This window comes from Schistosoma mansoni, chromosome W (assembly GCF_000237925.1).
Source record: "Schistosoma mansoni strain Puerto Rico chromosome W, complete genome".
Taxonomy (NCBI): domain Eukaryota; kingdom Metazoa; phylum Platyhelminthes; class Trematoda; order Strigeidida; family Schistosomatidae; genus Schistosoma; species Schistosoma mansoni.
In genome coordinates, this window is record NC_031502.1 from 10,143,947 (window position 1) to 10,168,895 (window position 24,949).

The 24,949-nt window shown below is 35.3% G+C and overlaps 2 protein-coding genes across 2 annotated transcripts in view; one reads left to right on the forward strand and one right to left on the reverse strand.

Moving 5' to 3' along the window:
- The window catches only part of Smp_159510 (hypothetical protein), a gene marked incomplete at its 5' end in the record, with an annotated part of 28,005 nt that extends 19,726 nt beyond the window's left edge, over window positions 1-8,279 (reverse strand). Inside the window, 3 exons of the mRNA XM_018788488.1 lie at window positions 1,191-2,112; window positions 5,831-5,944; window positions 8,229-8,279. Of these exons, the coding sequence (XP_018654025.1) occupies window positions 1,191-2,112; window positions 5,831-5,944; window positions 8,229-8,279 (1,087 nt within the window). The remainder of the gene's footprint in view (window positions 1-1,190; window positions 2,113-5,830; window positions 5,945-8,228) is intronic.
- Window positions 8,280-17,977: 9,698 nt separating this feature from the next.
- Smp_068950 (putative retinoblastoma-binding protein 4 (rbbp4)) lies at window positions 17,978-24,919 on the forward strand (the record flags this gene model as incomplete). The annotated part of the gene is made up of 7 exons (XM_018788489.1): window positions 17,978-17,983; window positions 18,023-18,180; window positions 18,212-18,566; window positions 19,961-20,326; window positions 21,829-21,906; window positions 22,935-23,180; window positions 24,854-24,919. 7 exons carry the CDS (start codon window positions 17,978-17,980, stop codon window positions 24,917-24,919), a joined length of 1,275 nt encoding a protein of 424 aa, XP_018654026.1.
- Between the last annotated feature and the right edge of the window lie 30 nt (window positions 24,920-24,949).

Sequence of the window (24,949 nt, forward strand, 5' to 3'; positions counted from 1 at the left end):
AGTAACAACTACTATGAAAAATGTTATTTGATAATAAGTAAATACAATATAAACATATAAATAAAAAATATTTAATCGCTAAACGCATCAAGAATTACCTACAAATATATAGATTAACCTGTTATAAGCAAAGATGGATAGTGGCTAGCAGTGGAATCCGGTACGCACATCTCGTCCTATTTGGGACTCGTCAGATGGATGTACCTGTACCTCAGAGTTGATATTCACTCTGGGACCTGAACCCAGTACCGTTCACTTCAGACGTCATCGCGTTATCCACATAGCTACTGAGTCCTGATAGCCACTTTCTTATACAATCGGTGAAGTTCAAATTCACTTGGTATTGTTTACTTGAATCTTCCGATTGGCTATCAGTGCTCAGTGTCTAAGTGGATAACGCGATGACGTTTGAAGTGAACGGTACTGGGTTCGAGTCCCAGAGTGAATATCAACTCTGAGATACAGGTACATTCATCTGATGAGTTCCAAATGGGCGAGACGCCCGTACTGGATTCCACTGATAGCCACTATTTATCTTTGCTTATAAGGCTTGTGAATCAAGGCAATATCGAGGCAATCTTCGCAGAATGAACTTATGCCATTAAGAGACTGATCAGTTACAGTCCTTTAACATCAATGGAAAGATTCAAACAAACAATACCGAGTGAATTTAATCTGATGTAAGTTTATTTTGAAAAAATGTACACATTAACCAGTACATGATTATGAATTTAGTATGCTTATTATAAAACAAGAATTTTATTAAACGGTTAGATTATGTGTAGCTTGTTCGATCCAGGATGCAATAAAATTCTAGATGTGGATTCTATCCTATTCAAGATATATTAACTAGATACACTTGAATCACATTTTTTGTTGTGTTGTCAGCTAGTCATTTATCTATCATATTTTGTTTTCTAACTTTCTATTGCATGATTTGAAATATGAAATACACGAAATACAAGAAAACTATGTTATTTGAAATTTAATTGACCACAGCATTGGTTTTCTCGCCGATAAACAAATGGAATCGGTCTGAGGAGGATTTATGGAATGAACAGTCTGTGTGTGATAACTTGGTTTTGCAAACCATGTTGACAATATCATTGATCAAAGAAAAGATGAAAATCATATGTAACTCACTCACAGATATATCTTATAATCTTAATTGACCGCTGTAAAATACTTACTATAATTACAATTGTTTATTTCTGGTGTTTTTGCTAAATGTTCTTCCAAAGAAGATGGTGTATCACTTCCGAAAATTGATGCTATCTCATCGATATCCGGGTCATTTCTTAGGGGAAAAACATTTGAAAATAGAGGATTCATAGATGTTGGGTAGGTTTGTATAAAATCCCTTGCTTCGTCTGCGAATCGTACGGTTTTTCGCGCTGTACGAGGTGATTCGATATTTTCAGCTTCAGGAGGTACGTAACATGTATTCACGACATGTTCATTTGAACTGCTATCATCGCCAAAATAGGGTGAAACACAACCGATTTGAAAGCGAACTGTAGTGAGGTCAACACTATCACGTGTTCCATGTAACGTATAATACATTTTATCTTGAAAGGATTCATATGTACCATCAAAATATATCTTCGGAGAGAGTGGTCTTGATTTAAGAATACTTCTTGTATGTTTTGCCGCAGAAGTAGTCTGTTGCTGTGGTATCGTCTCATCTTTATGGCTAGTTTTTTTTTGTTCCGTAAAAATGAAACCATAAATATCTTCAGCTTGTATACTCTGTGAAGCAGAAGAATCGTAAGTAGTTAATTCACAAGGTGTTGGCTGTAGCGTTGTGTTATTGACATCTAAAATTAAACTTGAAACTTCATCATCTGTGCTGGCCAGGTTGGATGGATTTTCGTCACAATCTCTCCCATTTTCCAAAAGACCATCCTGATCACCATTAACTAGTGTTTGTTGGGAGATGAAGTTAACTGTATTTGCTTTAGAAGTGATCGAATCTTTAGCTGGCTGAGGACTTAAGTTTCCACGGTTTAATGTAGAATGATTTAATGAGGTTTGTTCCCCTGAGTGCGGTGGAATGACGAATTTTAAGGTTTTTTGGGGTGTACGTATTAAAGTTGGACTTCGTGAAATTATCTAAAAATCAATAAAAGTCATAAGAGGAGTAATTTATATAAGTTCTTCAAAAATGATAGGCACTACAAATAAAAGTTATGGTCTGATAATCTATATTAACGTGTACTGAACAATATTTTAAAAACAACCCTAATCTCAAAATATCACCTCAGTAAGCATTTTGGAAATTCTCATTAGTAATTCCCTTATAAATAAATAGCTATCATTTCTTTAACTTGAAAATAAACAGAGTCAACAGCGAGGTTACTCAGTGGCCATAACAACTCGTTGCTTTTTATAATTTATCTCCCAGAAAAGATGATAATGAAATTTTTAATATGATTGAAACCGATGATGGATTCTATCATTCTCCTTCTTATACCTTGCTAATATATACTATACTCACCACCTTTATGTAGAAAAAAGTGATGAGTTTAATTTATATTAAACCTGAAACTAAATTTTATATAATTGAGATTATGAGTCGATTGAAGCTAGACCACCATAGAAAACCTGGAAGCACTGGACGGCCATTTCGTCCTATTTTGGGACTCCTCAGCAGTGCACATCCACGATCTCGCTTCGCAAGATTCGAACCCAGGACCTACTTTGCAATATAAAACAATGATCCTTCTCATTGGTGATATTAATGATGTTTAATTACTTACATTGAAATCCCACCTTAAGTTTTCTCAGTAGAAAGGCATCCCCACTTATGTTGCCACTGAAAAATCTTTTTATTATTATTTTTAAATAAACCTCTCTACGATATCTCGAACCTCCAAGTTTGCAGTGTATACTGACTAGGTTGCTTATTGATTGAATCACTAGGATTTCAATCGTTAGATCTCGGGTTCGAAGCTCACAACAGATGCTTCTAGTCTCTCAGTTGGATACAACTACTAATCCTAACACAAACAGTTTGATTCCCAGCCTTTTACATCAACTTGTACCTAATAAACGAATTACATAATCATTCACACACCGCAATAAGTCACTTGATGTCATAGTTGCTTATTGGTATTATGCACATTATTTTGACAGCCTCATTTTAAGAACATCATAGGTTTTTTGGGTTGACAGAAATATGTTACTAATTCGTGTGTTTTTAATTAACTTTTTTCATATTGTATAAATGAACATCATTTGTGTTTACCAATAAATATAAAAACCTATCAGATCAGATGATTGCTACGTATACCTAGCTCAATTTCTCAAATTAGGGGATTGGTTTAGTTACCCTTAAAAAATTAAATGTGTCCAACATTTAATGTTTCAAACGAACTATGCTACGGCATATTGATATTTCTAATCATTAGAAAGTAGAGACATTTTTCTTACAGAGTGAAAGTGTTTATTTATGGAAACTGATAGTAGATATACTGTTACATAAACACTGTACATGTGATCGTAAGATGTATTTTACAGTCATATTACATTGTTAGTGTCTTAAGAGAAATTAAAAGATGGTAAGCCCAGAATCACTCACAAAATTTATGATTACACCATTTGTGAAGAATAATTTGTTTTTCGTTTATAAACGAGATTTTTATTTAATAAAATCTGAGGCATAGTCTAACCTTTTTTAAACACACAAAATAGTAATAATATTAGTAAATTAGCAAAAACAGACTTTCAAAATATTTTCAGTGATTGTTTGTTGTTTTAAGGATTGATAATACTGCTATTTATATCGTGCAGTCAATCATCAAAGGAAACATTTTGACTGCAATAGATCTCTATTTATTATTTGTGTCATATACTTTATCATAAACTGCGATCTCCCTGAGGAACATGGTTGTATACTTTTTTGAAGTCATCAGAAGAGCAAGGTAAATCTAATTAGATTTGAATTAGGAAAGAATAACCATCTTAGCATGACTTAATGAATTCATTTACATCGTAGAATACCTCCGGTTACTTACAACGTAGAAACGATTGTAAAAATTATTTGGAATAGTTATATATATATATATATAGTATCCTATCAGAAACGTATTTTAAAATGATTATTGGTTAAATTGTAAAAATATACGAATTATTCACATGATTAAATAGTCATATGTTAAATTAAGTGAAATTCATGAAAAAGCCGTTATAACGTACCATAACAGGTTTATAGAAACGAGAATTTATGTTGAGAGATAAGTAATAATAAGCAAAGAATAAACAGATTAACTGGAAAAGATGAAAAAGAGAAGGAATTTATATATAGGTTTGTGGAATAAGATGCAATTCAACTAATGTTGAGAACCAAAGTCACCACAACGATTCGAGACTTAAAATGGAGCCCTTCCAAAATCTAGAAATCCGATTTAAAACTTTAAACAGTGATAGCTTCGGCCAATTTCAATAAATTTAATGTTATATGCTAAACGACTATTCCAACGGATTTGAAAATGTCAAAAACAAATATACTTCTGGATGCCTAATGAGGGATCACAATGCTGTTTCCAAGTTAATTATTGATTGTAGAGCTTGCAGAATAACTTGATCGATGTTATTCTGTTACGACAATCGTTTCTGTTTTATTAAGTTTGAAATAGACTGACATTCACGCCCAAATTATATTTACGATTTCTTCCCACTCAGCCAGTGATAAGCTCTTTCTTTGATAATACCGAGCGAATAAAATAAATGAAATCTTCATCTCAACATCGACTAAATTTGAGAAAAGTACCTCAAGTTCTAGCAAGTCAACATAACTGGTTAGTGCATTTGTTGTGATGCCTGATAGTCCTGGGTTTCACCTTATGTAGAATCAGTAACTAATATTATTGTGTAGTTAAAACTAGGATAGAACAGCTGATCAGTGTTTTATGGTTTTCATTAATTTACCATATGATGTCAATCCAGGGAAAGGACTATTTTAGATAATCGCCATAATCCTTATTTTATTAAAGCGCGACATACTTGTTCATCCATGATTTTTAAATATACGAAGATCAGTAAAATCTTTATCGCAACAAATAAAAGATTGATATTCTCAAAACCATATTAAAAATATGAATCTTGAATGAAACTTCACTAGCATTTCCCCATTTAGTGTTATTATAAATAACAACAAAACACACAAACATAAAATGATCCAGGGAAGTAAGACTTCTTTGATAACCCATCTGATTTTCTGTTGAACAAGAGGAGGAAGTTAAGGTGAACTGCGACAATGAAAAAGGCTTTCCTTATGTATACTTGAATTAAATTACTGCTTCAATAAAATTGTCCCTACTTAATTACATTTTTCTTAAACACCTACCTAGACTTAAATGAGAACGTAAATTTTGGTAGTAAATTATCCAGTTTTAATAATGTGCAAGAATAGCTCACTGCAATACAATATATTTATCGTGAAAGTGATTTTCCTTTACGTGCAAATACTTCGGAAGTACGCAGGAGTACTAGATGATTTTAGTTACCAATCAATTGCTGATTTTACTTGTATTTTTCCTTCAAACGTTCATTTTAAATCTCGTTCTTTACTGAATTAAATATTTTACTTCCCTAAAGCCACATCTTAAAGATAACTGAGTCAGACATTCAGCTGAGAGTGCTAGTCCATATGCAATAGTAAAACTATCTTTGTGCGCTAACATTTTTTTATCCTTTCAAATTCGGTATAATCCACAGACTTTTGCTACCAAACTTACCTTATTCTAATTTCTATGCTCGAATAATTTGTAGATAACCATAAATCAAAATCTTGTGGCTTACCACTAACTGTATGTACTCGGATTCTTACTTTATCCTTGATTGCATCCCTCATTAGTTGGGGATACGTTTTTAGATAGGAAATTTTCCATCCACCATACTGGACATCATTTAACACATTAATTAATTGTTTTACCTTTTTTGCCTTGAGATGCATATCCATCAAGGATAAAATTTAGGAAGCAGATCCAATAAATATTTAAGGCATTATCAGTCGGATATATTTCTATGCATGTATGTCTGTTACATCATATTTTATAAACAAAAGAAACAGTTGGTATGAAAATTAGATCAAAGTTTGAAATTAGACTGCAGAATTTTTCAAGTATTTTCTTACAAAAAATTTGGTACACCATTTAGGACAAGCTACTCAAAGTACTGAATTATATTCCGTCAAACTTTATGGATTAAAACATAAATTAAATTATGAAAAGAATGCAGATTTACGATGGATTTTATCTTCATTTTTAGTAAACTTTTGAAAATAATGGCAATTTTACAAGAGATTTTGTCTATAGTTTAAATTAAATTATCACTAAGAAATGAACTATTTATGATCCGAAAGTTTTTGTCGTATTAAACGGTTCACAATCTATCTTTTTTCTCACCATTTCTATTAAGTAATTCAGATTTTATAAAACATAGGTAAAAGACTGGAAGTTTGTAAAGTAATTTCTATCAACTCAAATGAATAGTCGGTGTTTTGTCTGTGCAAATCGTGTAGCTTGTGATTAGTGATCAGCTATCCTTACGTTTTAAATCTTAGCATGAGTATACCGAAGAACAGTGTTTCAGAGTCAGTGCACCAAGGACACTTTAACGAGACAGATAAGTTACGCGTCTTGGTTTCACAAATATTTCGGACTTCAACATCACTTGATCCTTCGACATATCAATTCAAAGTGAATACAACAAGATTTGTAGAATAAAGCGAATTCATCCTATAGACTAGCTTTTCGGTAGCGTCATATGGCTCAAAACGCAAAGGAAAATATGATAATAACTTTGAGTGATATCTATATCGTTTATCGTAGTTTTGGGCCTTCTAGAGCATCCGAGAAACCGCGCAATATAATGAACTTATTTTATTTCCAGAACCTTGGTCCATTTGGGTCAAAGACATAAGTGAGACGGCAGAATTCTTATAGTTCGCTTTGCCAGTTGATCTTAGCTTAAAACCCAGAAGGAACTAGGCAGTTATCTCGTCTTAGCGAGGGACTCCTCAGGAACACGCACCAATGACAGCATCAGATACCGAACACACGGCTTGGAATCTTACATGCAAGTCCTCAACCTCTGGATAACTGAGCCGACATCCAATGGTATAAATTTCTAGCCACCTCCTATAGATTGCTGTAGGTAAGGACTTCACAATTGTTGTCTAAATATAAGGTTAAGAGTTAATCGAGAGTGTGGGGACAGTAATTAATTCAGAAATAAAATCCCATTACCTTTATCACTAATGATTTGTTCATTAGTAGCCTAACTATTTTTTTCAGTACACAAAATAAAATTTTCCACATTTTCACTCATATTTAACTATTATATCTACTTCTGACTAAAATCTGAGCAGTAAAATTATTGAACATCGAGGTTTGAGTTACGACTCAATGACAAAGAATGCAAAAATTATGCCTAGCAATCTCTAAAATATCTAACAAATATGATTTATTGATAATTTAAAATAATCTTTATGCAGGTTTGGAACTCTATCTATTTTGTAAATGAAAATAAGAAAATTCTCCAATGAAATTAACATAGTGTTGTGAAATATGTAGATATGCACCTGTTAAAAACATTTTTATGAGTTTTTCTTTCATTTAATGCGGTAGCTCACATGAGTAGGTATTTAAACATTTAACAAGAATACAAAAAACCTAAAAGCTAACCTGTTTCAAATACAAACAGGTAATTTTCAGGTTATCTAGGGATTTTGATAGGTTATTCTTCGAAGGCTTATGATTGTAAAGCTTGAAGGCATTTAAAAGCCACTCGAATCAAGCGATAGTCAGATTTAGTGGAACAACAAATAAATAAACCTAAAATCATTTGAAATTCAGACATACCATCCAGCTTAATATCTCAAAATTCAATATACAAAAGTATTGTACTGTATAAACGTTTACGCAGTACCTCTGTTCAAAAGGAAATCCTTTGATAATTTAATGCAAGAAAACTGGTTGACTAGTCCACACAACAAACATCTCAATTTCAAGGAGGGACGATGTTTTCAAAATGGTATACAATGCCCCTGGAAAAAATTATGAGGAACAGCGCTAGAATTTGTTCCACACATGTAACTGTGAGACAGTTTAATAAAAGGCAACTAGAAGCATACCGACGATTCTGAAAATGATATAGTACGTTTAAAAGAATGGAATTTAGAAAATAAAAGCGAGGAAAAACATTTTTTGAAATGTTGAACTGACCAACTCATCAGTTTTTCGGGAATTATTTTCACCCATATTTAATGGACCCATAGCCAAATGGAACTGATCTGAGGCATTTTCCCGTGAGATTGTTTTGTTAGTGTAGGAGTTATGTTTTTGTAGATAAATATATCTTTCTTAACGTGATCCGGGTTTTTGGATCCTTACTACAGATTTAATGAGACTCATTTAACTTTACCGGGCTGAGAAAATGAAGGATTTCTACGCAAATAACACATCATTTTCTTTATTATGTTCCGTATATATGGAAAATATGTTCTATACAACATTTTCATAAATAGCCTGCTCACGAGTTTCACACTTCCGGACCTCATCATCTTTGTCTCTACAACGGTACAAGCGAGGTAAAGCAGATTCACCTGCGTAAGGTGTCTATCAGCTTCACATGTATATTTCTGTGACTGACTCAGACGGTGCTCATTACTTGCTTGCCTCATTCAACAAAAATAGATTTATTCGTTCTTTAAAGATGTGGAAAATTTATTGAAATCAAAAACACAAAATAACGTTATCTAAAATATGGAAAAGTTCGTGCCTACTTTTGACTTTAAAGGCATGTTGAAAGCAGTTTTCGAAAGATCTAGACGCTAAAATAATAGTGTAATTTATGTAACTGAGATAATAAAACAAAAACAAGGTCACGAATTGTATCCTCAAAAAGATGGCACAAACGCTAAATCGTTAGCCGAAAATATGTTTTTGTTTTAAATAATCTTACCCCGTTGATTCCCAGTGAATTGGATGGTCATGTTAACTCAATTATCACTACTCGTGTGATTAGCATGTAATAACAGATTGATCTCTGTGTCCCCACTCTTTGCTGTTTTGATGAAAATCCAAGTCATTCTAAATGTCTGAAAGACGGCTGATGAGCCACTCAACCTCTAATTTTAAAAAATTTTGCAAATCTTGTAGTATGTATGCGTTTGTCTTAAAGATGTACTATAGGTATAGTTTGTTCAATGGAGAGGTGATAACCTATTGGTAAATACACCTTTTCTGAGTCGCTTTTAAAACTAGCCCTAGACCGCGCCGTGAACAGACAATAAGTAACTGTTTTTCATAGAGGATTTTACCGAAGTGTAATGTTTTTGGTTGGGTTCATAACTGAAGGAAGATAATGTTCAACGTATTTGTTTAAAGGTAATCTGGGTGAACAGCAAGCTCGTCATCAGTTCAGCATTTATATTAGGTTGTTTTTACTACGTGTAAATCCTCATGTATATTAATATCATGGTCTGCATTAGGTATGCTATTCAGTAATCATTCTCAATGATGATTGGATTGGCCAAATTTGTCTTTTTGAAGAACCATAACAATAAATCAGCTGGATCTCCAGAAACGCTTGTCATTAGCTTCGTAAACACGAACTTGATGTAGCTGGATCAGATCATTTTGGAGCTCAAATAACCAAGATATGATACGTAGAATATATTAAGCACGATGAAAACCTTTAAAAAATGTTCAAACAGGAGGCTATGGGGAACTGAGATTATATTATCATACTTGCTATCTGAAAAGAAGGTCCGTATCCTGGGTGAGTGGGGAAACAGTGGATATTATTGACAGGGCTCCTTCATATGAGTTTAACGGTCGAAATCCCAGTATTCGGTTTAACGCGTAGTCAACGAAAAAGATTTTATTCGATCACGCCAAACTACGTTCTTCTGTATAGTGTGCAAAGCGTTTAGCAGTGACTCGTGATAAATTGTATCAAAACATAAACACTGTGCTCAGTTCAAAAGGTTCTAGCTTAAGCAAGAAAAAATCATCTAAAAAGTACCGAATGCCTAAAACGGTAGACATTGTATAATACAGTCAAAGGTTTCCGTGGTAGAACAAAAGAATCGCTAAACAGGAAAAGGAATAGTCAGTAGATAAGAGTTCGATGCCTGATAATCAGTTAAAAATATTTTCCACTAGGTGGGATCAGATATCTGGTATCCGGCGATCTTTCCAGGAAAACAATCGAAGGCCAACGGCCACGGACCAAACCACGCTGTGACCTCGAGTTTAGTTAAGCACCCCCTTATTTTCAATAATCCAGCAACATGAAACAGTAAGACTAAATAGTGAAACCTAAAACCTTCACTAGATTCAACTAATAAAATCACAGACAAGGATGACTGAGGACACATCGTGGCTAAAGGAGATCTGAGTGAAGGTTAGAATATAAAACAGGGAAAAGGAACAACTAAATAATAATCCTATCCAATGAAATGCTTTAGAGGGACTTTCAGCCTTTTCATTCCGTTGCACTAAACAATATCAGATTTTTGGCAGCTGCGGAGTACATATATAATTCAATGGCAATTTGGTGTTATGGATTTCTATTTGGTCTGTTTATTGGTTCTGATTTCCTCTATCTTGTTGCATAAAATTCATAAGAATCTGGTTGTTTATTGTCATTCCCCAATCAACAGCTTAACAATGCACAGTTTATTTGTTGTTTCTGTCTCAACAATCATCGCGGTCATTTAGGTGTTCCAAACGCCGAAATACTTCTTAGTAAACTCAATTATTAGCACGTAACTGATTAGACTATATCAGTAAATTTTACCTCTATATGTGTGCATAAAGATGTGAACAGACATCTCCATGCAGATTCTTAATTTGATAGTTCAAAATGCATTTTGAAGGTTTTCATGTGACTGTGTAAAAATATTCCTTTATGTTTATGTTTACGGGAACATAAATCTCTATATACGCTTAAGTGTAGGGTTAATAATCTTAATACCTTTAAGATTGTAAATTCACCAACTTTTTAGTTTGCATGGTAATAGTGTTACGTACAAGTTTTGCTCTCTTCTGTTATTGAAGTGCTGTATATCGATCTATTTGGAACTTACAACCCTAAACCGAAAATTGAACCAAGCTCCAATTTAGGCACCAAAGTTGATTCTCAATTTACAAATAGTCGGCTCAAATGTCGTTTTACCAATAATTATGATGATTGCAAAACACGCATTCAATTTTGTAGGTTCCCGGAGCGAAAGCTTTCAAATACCATACCAAAGACAAAGGGAAACCATAATACCCTAAAATAATGGTGCACATAAATAAGTTCAAAATTTACGTGAAACAAATACATACAAAACACAGCGAAATTATTAATATTCAATATAAGATTTTTAATCAGTAAAATGTCTTCAGTTCTTCTGCAACAGCTGGTACGATTTCTTCGGCAGTATTTCTTTCTATATTTTGATACTTTTCTTGCTATTTCGAAGTTATCAACTTTCTGTCGTGATGCCCATTTATTCTGCAAATAGGTTTCAGTGTCCGCCAAAACAGTGTATCTTTTATTTCTACTCTTCCTTTGATTGGATAATCTCTAAAAAATAGAAATAACGCTTTTTGTTGAGCAAAAACGAGTGTTGCCGTGTAAACCTTAATCCCTCATCTTCCTAGCGAATTGAACTGACATATTCACTGTAAACATACTCTGACAGACTAGGTCACTGTCTGATCCTTCACAATTAAACAATTTGAATCCCTTCAAAATGCACTTGAATTATTTCGTTTGCTTTTAATTATATTTTCCGAAAACACCCTTGAGCTTTTCGTTAAATTCGCTACTTGATCAGAGCAATATACGGCATGTAACTACGGCACTCGTACGTATAGAACCCCCTTAGTCACAAATCAGAAGACAGAGGAAGACTTGAGAAGTGCTTCTTGGGTAAGAATCGAAATGTGCAGAAAATCATGGGTATTTATAGATATTAGCATTCGAGGCGTGTTATGACACTGTCAAATAGTATCATGCCATGTTGATATTCTAGAAATCTTCATCACGTTCTAGTTGGATGGAAACTCTTCGGCTCATTCAGAGCCGTAGGCCATCACAACACGTTTTGTCTCGGAGGTGGTATTTGCTGAGGTGGTCTGCTCAATTCACAATCCAAATCTCTATAATTAGAATTATATCCAGCCCAACCACTCTGCTTTAGTTTTACCTGTGGAGAAAGACGAGCATTCAGAGCTTCACTGGAGGGTTGTCACGATTCTGGCTACATAATTTTGAGTGCTACAGAACGCACGTCACCGTTTCTGACTACACACAGCGCTATTTCTTCAACTGTTTGATTGGTATTACATTCGCTCTACGGTTAATTCTTAAATCACCATTGTTGGGTCCTAGCTTTCGAATTTTGGTCGTTTCTTTGATCCCAGCTAGTCTTTTGCCGAATTTAGTAGCCTTGTTTTTCGCCGAAACGAATCCTACTTGTTTATTACCTTAGAAGAAGAACCTTTCTCTTCTGGGCAACAACGTAACTGTGACGAGAAGAGATAAATTGTGCAGTTCGTAGATTTTAAAGTAGTTTGCTTTCCATTCGATAGTACACAGTTTTATTAAAGATGAATCTGTATAGACTCTTTAAAAACTATTTAGGAAAGGCATATCTGTTCTTTATGGATACAATTATTACATAGTAGTACCATATTACTATTGAGTCACCGTGTCAGTTGGATTTGTTTGTTCGAAACTGTTATAATAATCATCTATATGAACACTCAACAGTATTCACATAAACTAAAATTAACTCTATCTAATTCTAATGACTGAGTGCAATATTCTTGATATCATGTCGATTGACCTCTTTATTATGTGTAAGTTATTTCTATGTGCTCACTCGGTGGTTAGCCAATCGTCTGCTATACTCTTGAATCAGTTACCTCACATGTTTCAAGCTAAGCGCATGCTTGCTTCTCAACCCAGATCGACTGCAATCCTAGTACTAGTCATCAAATGGAGTAGATCGGCACGTTTTTTTCTATTTGTTTAGAATTATATAAACTGCTTCGTATTATTTCTTTCCACCTGTCTTCCTACTACAAATTATACTTTGGTATTATCGTCATGGAACTAAAGCACATGTACGACCTTGAGAGGTGCTAACTCACCTTGCGAAATAAATGGATTCCCCGCTTAATTTCTAAAGGCGCTATCTCAAAACTGGTGGGTTCATCTCCGTTCATTAGTTTCACCATTGTTATCTTATTTTCGTGTAATTGCCTAATATTGTAGTGCGGATGTGATTTTTAGTGATCAAATAACACGACACATTTAGTTCCTTATTGTTTGTGAATGGAAATTACACCGTGTGATAAATGATGATCCGTGTTCTATCGACCGTGTTTTTTTTACAATATTTTCATCTAAAGCCAAGCGTTAGGCGCTGAACCAGCTTTTTGCTGGCCTCCAGGTTGTATTTTTTCAATGTCTGGAGAGACCGTGGTAACCCTTTGACGCTTGCTTCAAAATGTTTTTAAAATATAGAGTAGTCAATTTCTTAACAATCACTTTAGATATCTATCCACTCATTATCGCTTCATATGGATTCTTGTTCACGCATAACATTATTGGTTTTAATGTTTTTTGGATGTTAGCTTGTATTGTAGCGGAGACTCATGAACTTTGATGTCAGGGATGTTTTGTGGTCTGCCTCTCTTTAGCATTATTTGAAAGATAATGCAGTATGAGTGGTGTTTGACTTCTGAAGTTAGTAGTTTCTGATCACTTACTGTCTATACGGATTCATCAGTGTATTTAAATAACACTGAACTGTAACTTACTGTGTATCTAGATATTGCGTACCGTTATATATATGCAAATATTCTAGAGTTCCCCAAGAATAAAGCTTATGATAACATTTGTGTTAACATGCAATTGGATCCAACTAGATGACATTTCTTTTCGTTAATGAACCTGCGACATTGTCATAAGTGCTGTCTTTGTTTTCGCAATCAGTTACAATAAGTTTGTCAGCATTTCACTGCGTATACTACAGCTAAATCTGGAAGTGAACGTTTTGTGTGGGTTAATAATAGTGACCTCTCCAAACATTCGTCATTTCTGCTTATCCTGTTCCTGGAATAAACTAAACATAAGTGTTTCAGATTACTAAAGACCGCGTACTGGTTTCTTTTGTGCTACCATATTGCCATCAATCATCGTTGGAGAGGCTCTATAGAAGAATATCGCTCGTTCTGGAATACATGTTTAGACTCTGATCATGCTCTAATACGAGCATGCATTTGCTTGCGCCTCAATGGACGCAGAAAAACTACACTAAGAAGACCCATTAGGATTGAACTGAGTGACGAGAAAGTCAAAAGTAGATTCCAGGAACAACTGAGGTCACACTTAGGCAGTTCTGAAAACGGGGCTGACCCAAATGTGGTTTGGAAAGATATGCAAGCAGCTGTGGAAACGGCAGCGACATCTATCGGTAATTTAAACCAAAGGGTTTAAAAAAGTCAATGGATTACTTCTAAGTCTATTGCACTGATGGATTCTCGTAAACTCATCCCATCAGGCTCCGAACACGGTGAAGAGCAAAAGCAAGTCAGATCTAGGTTAACCGAAAGTCTACGGAACGATCGTGAGCAGTGGTGGGCAATGAAAGCAAAAGAAATGGAAAAGGCAGTGGCTGTAGGCAACACCAGACAACTCTTCAGACCAATAAAAGAAACCGGAATTAAGGAGTCAAATGTAATTGAGACAATCTCAAAAAAGGACAACACTTATCTGCCCTCAGCCCAGACGTTTAGAACGATGGTCGGAATACTGTAAGGAGCAAGTCGGTTGGCCTTCGGCTACTCAACAGTTACCCACCATTCCTAAACAGTCTGAATGGAACACTGAAGTAGATCCCCCGACTCTAGCTGAAGTTCAAAAGGCTATAGCTAATCTGAAACGAGGAAGGGTAGCTAGTCCAGATGGATTGGCTTCAGAGGTCTTGAAGTATGGCGGTCCAATTTTAGCGACTAGGTTGACTAATATTTTAGCTAAAGTCTGGGAGTGGGATGTAATCTTATCTGACTGGTTGCCATCACTGATTGTTCTAATATATAAGGGGTCAAAATCATTCTATGATAACCACAGAGGGATTAGTTTGACCAACATAGTATCCAAAATACTATTGTCAATAATTATCGGGCGCCTAACAAAGACTCGTGAGCTGCAAACACGAGAAAATCAGTCTGGCTTCAGACTTGGTCGTGGCTGCATCGACTACATATTCACCATTCATCAGGTTTTAGAATACAGACATGCTTATCAGCGTTCGACAAAGATAGTTTTTCTTGACTTAAAAGCAGTATTCGACTCTGTAGACCGAGAGGCTCTGTGGCAGTGTCATTGGAAAGTGTACCTCAGAAGTAAATAAACCATGTGAAGGCTCTTTACTCGAACAATACCAGTCAGGTAAGAGCTTACGGCAAACTTCCATTTGATTTTACAACCACATGTGATGTCCGACTAGACTGTCCACTATCTCCATTTCTGTTTAATTTCATCATAGACCTACTGCTGGAAATAACGTTCTCGTCGACTTAATTTTCAGGAATTGATATCCTTCTAGGAGGTTCGCTTATCGACTTAGAATGCGCAAATGACATAGTCCTGTTTGGTGAATATGTTGATAAAATGCAGTCTTTTGGCAGCACGGAACAACAATGCCAGGATGTTTGGGATGCTTTTCTCCCCATCTAAATGCAAGTTGTTGCTTCAGGACTGGCTTACGTCAACATCTGAACTAAGGATAGGGAGTGAAGTAGTCGAACGCGTCGACAACTTCACTTATCTTGGAAGTCTGATCAGTCCTAATGGGTTGGTGTCTGACGAAATCTCAGCACGGATTCAAAAAGCTCATTTGGCTTCTGCCAACTTACGTCACCTTAACGAAGGCGAAATATCCGTCTATCAATTAAGGGGAGAGTATATTGCTCAGCAGTTCGTTCTATTCTTCCTTACGGCTGCGAAACGTGGCGATTGAGTAGAGGATACTCGTAAGTTACTAGTATTTGACCACAGATGTCTTAGAAATATTGCTGGGATCATCGGGTAAGTAATAGTGAGGTTGGACGCAAGGTATTAAGGAATGGTGGTAAATCAGTTGATGAGGTTGTAAATCTTCATCGACTAAGATGGTCGGGCCACGTGTTACGTATGCCTGAACACCGATTACCACGAGGCGCAATGCTGACTAGTGTTGGGGATGGTTGAAAGAAAGTTAGGAGCGACCAAACCAAAACGTGGCATCAGTGCTTGAAGTCATTATCTTCTGGTCTTAGCCATGCTGGTAGTTGTAGGTTACTTGGTTGGGGTCCGCGCAACTATCATAACCAATGGTTGGAGACCGGGTGACATGGCTCAGAACCGAGCACAATGACGTAGGTGTATACACTCTTTGTCTACCCTTAAACCCTTGGAATAAAATTGCTTTATACCTTTCTTTCGACTAACTAATTCTTTCTTCCTGTATTACATCTTTATACACAATCTCTCTTTTATATACTACCATTGAAGGAACTACGTCTATGAATTCGGTGTTCATCTTGTTGTGCTAATAAGGTGTAGCAACTTGGGCCGATGCATATATGTGCCTGGTCCTACGTTGTAGATAACTGAAGACTCCAATATTGAATTTTACTTAGGAATTATGCCATAAAACTCAAAAAAAGTTTTATTTGGTCTACAAGGTGGGTTGATTACAATCTTATGTACAGCGGGAGAGACAAATAAAATTCCTGAAACCATCGTCTATCTGGAGCAAAAAGGAATAAAAACTAAGTTTGAAGTACTGGTTTAGATATAGTAGTGGTATTTTTAGAAAACAGCACTTATTGTCGAAAAGCTTAAAGGTGGCCAATCACTTTTTGGATATAAAGGTTTGATGAAATCTGTCTGTAGGCAGTTTCTTCAATAACTAGTAGCTTAGTTAGATCCTTGTTTTTATTAGCGGTTATGAAAGCCTCCAATAAATAATTCTGACTCTATCAGGTGTTGTTCGATGGTTTATCTCATTCGCAAGTGTAAATTTCTAAAAACCTGTCTGATTCCGAGTGTTCAAACATGTGGCTTAATGCCAAAAAATTTAATTCACAGCTGGGTAGCCCTAAACCATTCAAGGTATTCTGGTTATTGATTGTACAAACCCACCAAACTAAACTAAGACTCCTGTTTTATGCGTTTTCACGGTGTCCGATAATCGGCTACATAATATGTTTGTGGCGACCCAATTAAATATTAACTCTGTAATAAGGTACAGGTTTGTGACCTAAGGTTTGAATCACACCTATATGATACTTTTCTCTTCAAAGCGAAGTAGATAGGGCGGGGTTCTAACCTGCAAATTCATATCTCCAGATGTTAGACCTACCGTTTCACATCCGAATAAACTGTTTCGAATGCCTTGAACGGATTGTACGTTTACTATCGTAACATTGTTTTGTATCTAATATGTTTGTATAATGTAAGCTCTTTAGGAAAGCATATTTCGTATTTATAATTGCTACTTAGATTATCGACTTGGTGGCTTAGTGGTCGAAGTTATTGACTCTAAGCCACTGTATTCTGGTTAGCCTCCGTCCTCACTGTACATCCGTTTGGGCAACTGAGTATTTTTTGTCAGTTGTCCTTATACATAAGTGTTGCTCAAAGCCGATCACATAAATTTGTATCCACCAAATTTGTTGTATCATTCATCGTGCGGTCTAGGAAACTAGTATTGGATATGCAATAACTACACTTTACTTTCAACATAAAACGATAGCGATTCTATTTCCCATAGTTTTGTATTTTACTATTGGAACACCCGTAATTATTTTGTAATTCCTCTCATGTTCTCTGTACTCTAAGACCGTTTACACTTAACAAAGCATCTGTGTAATTATTCAAAGGAGGTTACGCCGTTTCTGAAGCGTATTCTATAATAAAAATGATGGTAAGTTAACTTACTAACTGTTTCAATCAAAAATAATAGTTGCATCCTTCGGATTCTGAAGACATTGTCGAAGAGAGAGTAATAAACGAAGAATACAAGATATGGAAGAGGAATACTCCGTTCTTGTACGATATGCTGATGTCACACTGCTTGGAATGGCCAAGTTTAACTGCCCAATGGTTGCCATCTGTGGAAAGGTAGGTAGTTTTCTCAAATAATGTCGTACAGGACTGGGCGAGATTACTCCGTTCATCGTTTAATACTCGGGACTCACACATCTGATGAGCAAAATCACTTGTTGATAGTTACGGTTCATCTACCAAATGACCAGGCGGAGTTTGATGCAAGTGCTTATGATAGTGAACGAGGTGATTTCGGGGGATTTTATTTTCCATCTGGGAAGTTGGAAATATCAATGAAAATAAATCATGAAGGCGAAGTCAATCGTGCTAGGTTTATGCCACAGAACCCAGACATAATAGCTACCAAAACACCAAGTGGTGATGTTTTAATATTCAATTATCCAAGACATCCACCGAAAACCCCATCAGACCGTGGTTGCCAACCTGATCTACGTCTCAAGGTACGGTGCTATTGGTGTTTATCTCTTTTAATTACCCTTTTCTGAATCCAGTATATAATAAAGTATGTGTGACCATATAAAACAAACCATGGAATTAGACCAATCGGTTTTCACTACTCTCTATTTCTAAGAACATCCGGTATCTCAGACTTTACTCAGTTCGCTGTAATCCATGAGCTTGATAGTGATAATTGTTGGTATACATGACAGAATATTTTTCATCTCAAAGTCCTTATTTTTAGTATTCACTGAAAGAAAATAACTGTTTAATAATGCTTGGTTTTCATATTAACGTATAAGTCAACAGTCCTTTGTATATAGAGGAATATCCATCTACATATTCTGTTATATTTTAGGGCTTTCAAGTTATTAGGAGAAAAATGCTCTGTTCATCTTTTATCACAATTGGAAGTGTCGAAAATAAATTCGAACCAAAACGTAGTAAGATTTGACGACTTTTTACGTTGAGTGTGTTTACGGAAACACCTGCCTCATGTGCACAATTATCTTATGTCAATACAATAAAGTGCTGAAAATAAATATATTTTGATTCTATCACCTACATCGAACCAAGGAAAATACATTCAGAGGTTCCTACTCTGATTTAACCTAATGGAAGAAATGTGTGATAATCAACTGCCTCAAATTAAACAAGTATCCAGGCAGGAATGTCTTCTGATTAATTGTTATTTACACAAACTTAAAACATTGGAATCAAGAGATATACCACAGATACCACATTGTGAAGATACAAAGGAAGAGACATATCAGCATGAAATTAATCGAAAAATAATGTTATTATGTAAGATTCATTCCAGGAAATTTCATAGTTATCATCAGTGTGTAATTAGTGTTCTGTAACCCGTTTCGATAAATACTTTCTTTGGACGAATTCAGTTTCAGTGCTAGATAAAAAGTTTTGAGAAAAACAATTACCACTAGATAGCTGTCAAAAATTATCAGTGTGACCGCATGAAATTATTTTCAAGTAAAGCTTGAACTTAGTCGATCCTGGGACATACTTTAAAGTTCAGATGCCATCTGACAGATGAACCAGTAAATTGGTAGCTGCTTTCGACTTCAAGACCCGAATCACTTTCTTGTGCTTTGTTGTTAAACAAACCTCCACATTTGGGATTTTTAGTTTATTTTGGGATGAGATTGACTATCTTCAACAGTGTTGCGTAAAATTGTTTGATCGGTACATTGATTAATCTACTTTAACCATAAAATTCGTAAGTTTTAATAACTCACGTAGAGTTTAGTTTCACAGAACTGCCAAACTGTTTTGGACTTTTCTTCATTTACTGTGAGACCAATTGATATCTTATACTGAATTACGTGTTCCTTCTATTGAGCAATTACACTACTTTTCGATTTGGTCTTCATTTTAGGGTCATCAAAAAGAAGGTTATGGTCTTTCATGGAATGTGTCTCTTAATGGTCATCTTCTTTCAGCGTCTGATGATCAGACAATTTGTTTATGGGATGTTAATGCTGCTCCTTTAGATGGCTGTGATCTAGATGCGATGGCTATCTTTATGGGTCATCATTCAGTAGTTGAGGACGTTTCCTGGCACCTTTTCCATGGACATATTTTTGGTTCAGTAGCAGATGATAATAAACTTATGGTTTGGGATACACGGAGTTCAAATCGTACAAAACCTCAGCACCAAGTGGATGCTCATACAGCCGAAGTCAATTGTCTTGCTTTTAATCCATTTTCTGAGTTTATTATTGCGACAGGAAGTGCGGACAAAGTAATTAAGTATTTTACCCTCGTATCTTTTTTTTACACATAAATAACCAAATAACATTCATGCAGTAATATCATCGTTTTTTTTAAGTGAACAATGTTGCGAAACTTGTGAGTATTTATTTCTATGAGCCCAATTTAGTCCTCTCGAATTCAGTAAAATTAACCGTGGAGCTGTGACTTAGCGGTTAAAAGTATTGGGCCTTCAGTTGTTAGTTTTCAGATTCGAACCATTCACCTACTTCGCAAAAAACCTGTAGACTGCGATAATCGTTTTGTAAGTGTAATCAGCAATACTTCATGTCCTTCGGACAGCCAGATTCAGCATAGGACCTGTCGCATGTACATCGGTTCAAGTTGCAACATCACATCAGCACAGTGAGATAACATAAAAAAAGGCGATTTCCGGAGTAGTAGCTGTGGTAATAAAATCAACGGTAGCAGTAGTAAAACGTTTGTGTGCATAAAAAGTGTATAGGATGTCGGGACACATGCTTTAAAGGAGTACTAAGAGTAAGTGAACCTGGGCCATTGCGAATGGTTCTGAACGATGTCATCCATCACCTCCAACTACTGGTTACAAAGATCGTGCGAGTACCAATTAGGTTATCTACATCTACTTACACGGTTCAGTGTAACAGTATGACTTCATGAACTGTTACCACGTTTTGGTTTGTCTTCTCCGAGGTTTCTTCCAGCTTATTCTTACACCAACCATCCTTGTACATTAAAGTAGGCAATGATTGTACATACGTAGCAAAAATTGCATTATTTATTTTCCTTTTATGTTAGTTTGAGGTGTTTCTTTGTATCTATGAGGTTCGTTATTCAAGTGACTAAGTTCATTTTAACTCATCACCAACTCATTTGTCAGCTTCAAAATTAGTGTTGATATATATATATATATTAGGTAGTTGATTAGTTTTCAGAATAACAAGGCTTTTTTAAATTTATTTGTTCCGTAAACCATTTTAAAAGAATATGATTCCCAATCAACTTCAAATGAAGTGATTGTACTTCATTTGGATAGTCTTTGTTTTCAGGACCAATATTCTCATTATTTATAACTCATCCAACAAGAAGAAGAGAAATAAATGTTGTTTGAATTTATTGCTGTGTACATGGTACAAGATTGTTTCTTGGTTATGCGTGTACTAATTGGTCAGTTAGAGTAACATTAGTGCAGTCAATTATTTTACTGTGGTTATTTAGTTTTCTTACTTAGTCGGGCGGGAACTAACTAACTAATCATACTTAATTTTATTATGTTTGTTTTTACATCGATTATTTTGTCAGATTTTCAGTAGATGAATTCATTGTTCTGTTATGAAACCGAGCTGTATATTGGAGTATATGTTTACCACTGTTATATTAATATCATGATCCCCCATCCGTTCCAAGAAACAGTTGGCTTTGAAACATTTCAGTTATCTGAAATCAGGTGTTATTTGCTATTTATAACCAATGTCTTTAATATAGCATTTTTTTATCCAAAAATATCTGTAGACTGTTGCTCTTTGGGATCTGCGTAATCTTCGACTGAAGCTACATTCATTTGAATCTCATCGAGACGAAATATTCCAGGTAAAAATCCAGCATTTTTTAAATGCATCTTTGAAATCTAATTACATGAGTTTGTTTTGTCAACGTATTCACTACATTATACAAACTCACATTCAGACTGATAGTATTACTTAGTTTTCCGATAATTTTTATCTTTGAGTTAAAAGTAAGTAGAAAGGTGATGAAATATCCTGGCTTTTAAGATTACTGTTTTATGTTCTTGCTATTTGATTTTACTGGGTTGTGTGCAATTACAATAATTTGTAACGATCATCTAATTCATGTAACTACTCTTTTAGAAATGCAGCTCGCGTAGTCTGTTTGGTTACAGCTTCAAACCTTCTTGCTGTTCTTAAAAACGGTCCAGATATCATTGTTAGATATATCTTAGAGTAGTAGAAATCAGTTAAATAAGATAATCACATGAGTAATTTTTATCATTACATGTTCACATAATTCATTGGTTCATTTGAAAGATAAATAATTGTGTTCACTACTTTGTATAACGTACCATTCAAGACTTATTTCTAAGTCATAGGTTTGCTTTTATCCTTACTAAGCCGATAGTTAAAACATTACAATAAATCAGCTTACGTTGAACACTGACAAAATACCAGATAGATAATCGTGAAGGAAATCTGCTAAACTGGAATTCTTCAGGTATGTTCAGATGAAAAAACAGATTGCTTAGAAAAGACTGTTCAATAATTTTTTTAGTGTCATCGTATTAGAAAACTAAACTGCTCACAACACAACGGTGTATTGACTTCTCAAAATAATATAAAATTTTACAAAATATATTGCTTCTGTTGGTTTGGAGTCATAACCATTAAGCACAGGGCTACTAAAGTCAAGGTAAACAATTCCCCAATTTTGTGAAAATGATCTTTGCTATGAAATTGGTATTCAGCTGCTTCTATTTTCCATTTAAGTGCTACTGATGTTTAGTATAAACATGATTGTATCGTCTAAACGTATTTCACCGCAGGTTACTTTAATGAAAAGTTGAATCTGGCTTTTTTTAAATATTTGTAATATATTTTCATTAGGTTCAGTGGTCTCCACATAATGAAACTATATTGGCAAGCTCAGGGACTGATCGTCGTCTTCATGTCTGGGATTTGAGTAAAATAGGTATTGATCAGACTGCCGAAGATGCAGATGATGGACCTCCTGAGTTATTGTTCATTCATGCTGGGCATACAGCAAAGATTTCAGATTTCTCGTGGAATATTAATGATCCTTGGGCTATTTGCTCTGTATCCGAGGATAATATTTTACAGATCTGGCAAATGGTAAATTGTTAATTTTTCTTATGAAATTGAATTTGACACAAAAATATTGTCATGCTATATGTAACTTATTTACCAAGTACACGTTTTTGTATTCGACTTTGAGTCACACTGTTTATTTATTTATTTAAATACATAAATATTGTTTCAAGGAAGTACCAGATAAATATGCGCCGCACAAATCTCATTTGATTTGTGTGAGGGCTGTGATACTGCCCAGGTGCCCGAACTGAAGCAGGTGGTTTTCTTAGGGGGCCACACCCTGAACCTTTGACCTGAAGGTCTAGTCCACAAGGCAGTGGAGCATCGGGAGGAGATGCAGTCCCATGGTAGCCGATGACCAACGATTGGTTCATACGCCATTTATTTCCTCAGGATACTGGAGCCCATGTACACCATTGGTTTGGAATCAGGGTTTTCCAACTCCCCTAGGTGAACTCGCCGTGTTCACCAACCCGGTTAAAGCGCCGGACATTCGCTTTCCGTCCTCTCACTTTCGTAAACAACACCCCCGCCACGAGAAGGCAGTGAGTAGGACTTCCCTGGCAGAGGCTATGTATTCGCGTGGCCATGTGAGAGCATTTCGAGAGGGAGAGCGGAATCTCCCCACTCTCGGCCGTACCAGGGCATTTGGGGACTTGAGTCACACTGAGTGAAGATTAAAGAAACTGGAGATGTTCGAAGTGAATTAAGTTAAAAGTGATTAGAACTGCCTTCTTACTGATTAAAGACTGAGTCATTCGATCACTAATTCACCGCTATTTGTCACAACAGTTAGATCCGTTTCTTATGAAATGGTGAGGTGAACTTCTTAGATTTTTCCTCACGAGTTATTGTTAATTATGCCTACTCAACTGTTCACTGTAAAACAAATAAATCTAGTGATAAAATTATTCTCAAACTTTTAAAGACTTTATGCGCGCATTAATGTCAAACAGTTAGAGTGTCTTTAGATTCTCAGGTGTTTAATATATCTGTTAACTGAACTTAGTATTTACCGCTGATTTGACATTATTACTCTCATTTTCGTTTAATTTATATAGAGATATGGAAAGATGGTAGAACAACTCTGGAGAAATTGGCTAGTCATACAATATGAAAAGCCTGATCAATAAATAAATAAAATACGTTTTTAATTTAATTCGTAATCGATTGGATTATCCCGTTGTCGATATTTTTGACTGAATTTTGTTCAGTCTTAGCCGGCATATGTGCATCCTCTGCGGATTCCCTCGATGTAGCCATTATCTCAAAATTATATAGAATAGATGGAATTTGTCAAGTGGTATAATTCAAGACACACGTTATGTTCTATTTTGGACTTGTCGGCTGGATATACGTAAATCTCAGAGTTGATGTTCACAGACCGATCAAAATTTGGTTGAAATATCAACAACGGGACAATCCGAGCCATTAAAAATTCATACCTGTTATATAAGTGAGTGGCTATCTGGACACAGTGGCTAAGTGAATAACACTTCCTAAAGTGGACATCGACTCTCAGATGCAGATACATTCAGCCGTCTAGTTCAAAATAAGACGTTACGCGAGTTCTGAATTATACTACCGACTAAATTCCGTCTATTCTACATAAAATGCATTTGTTTCGGCCTATTTTTCTTTAGTTTAAAGCTAGTCATATTTACTGTGTTTTTAAACATTTAATTCAATTTTAGGCTGAGAATATATACAATGATGATGAAATAGAGATGGGGAATCCAGAACTTGAACAGCATTCTTAGCCCACTACTTTTTAATCCATTCTGTTTTGT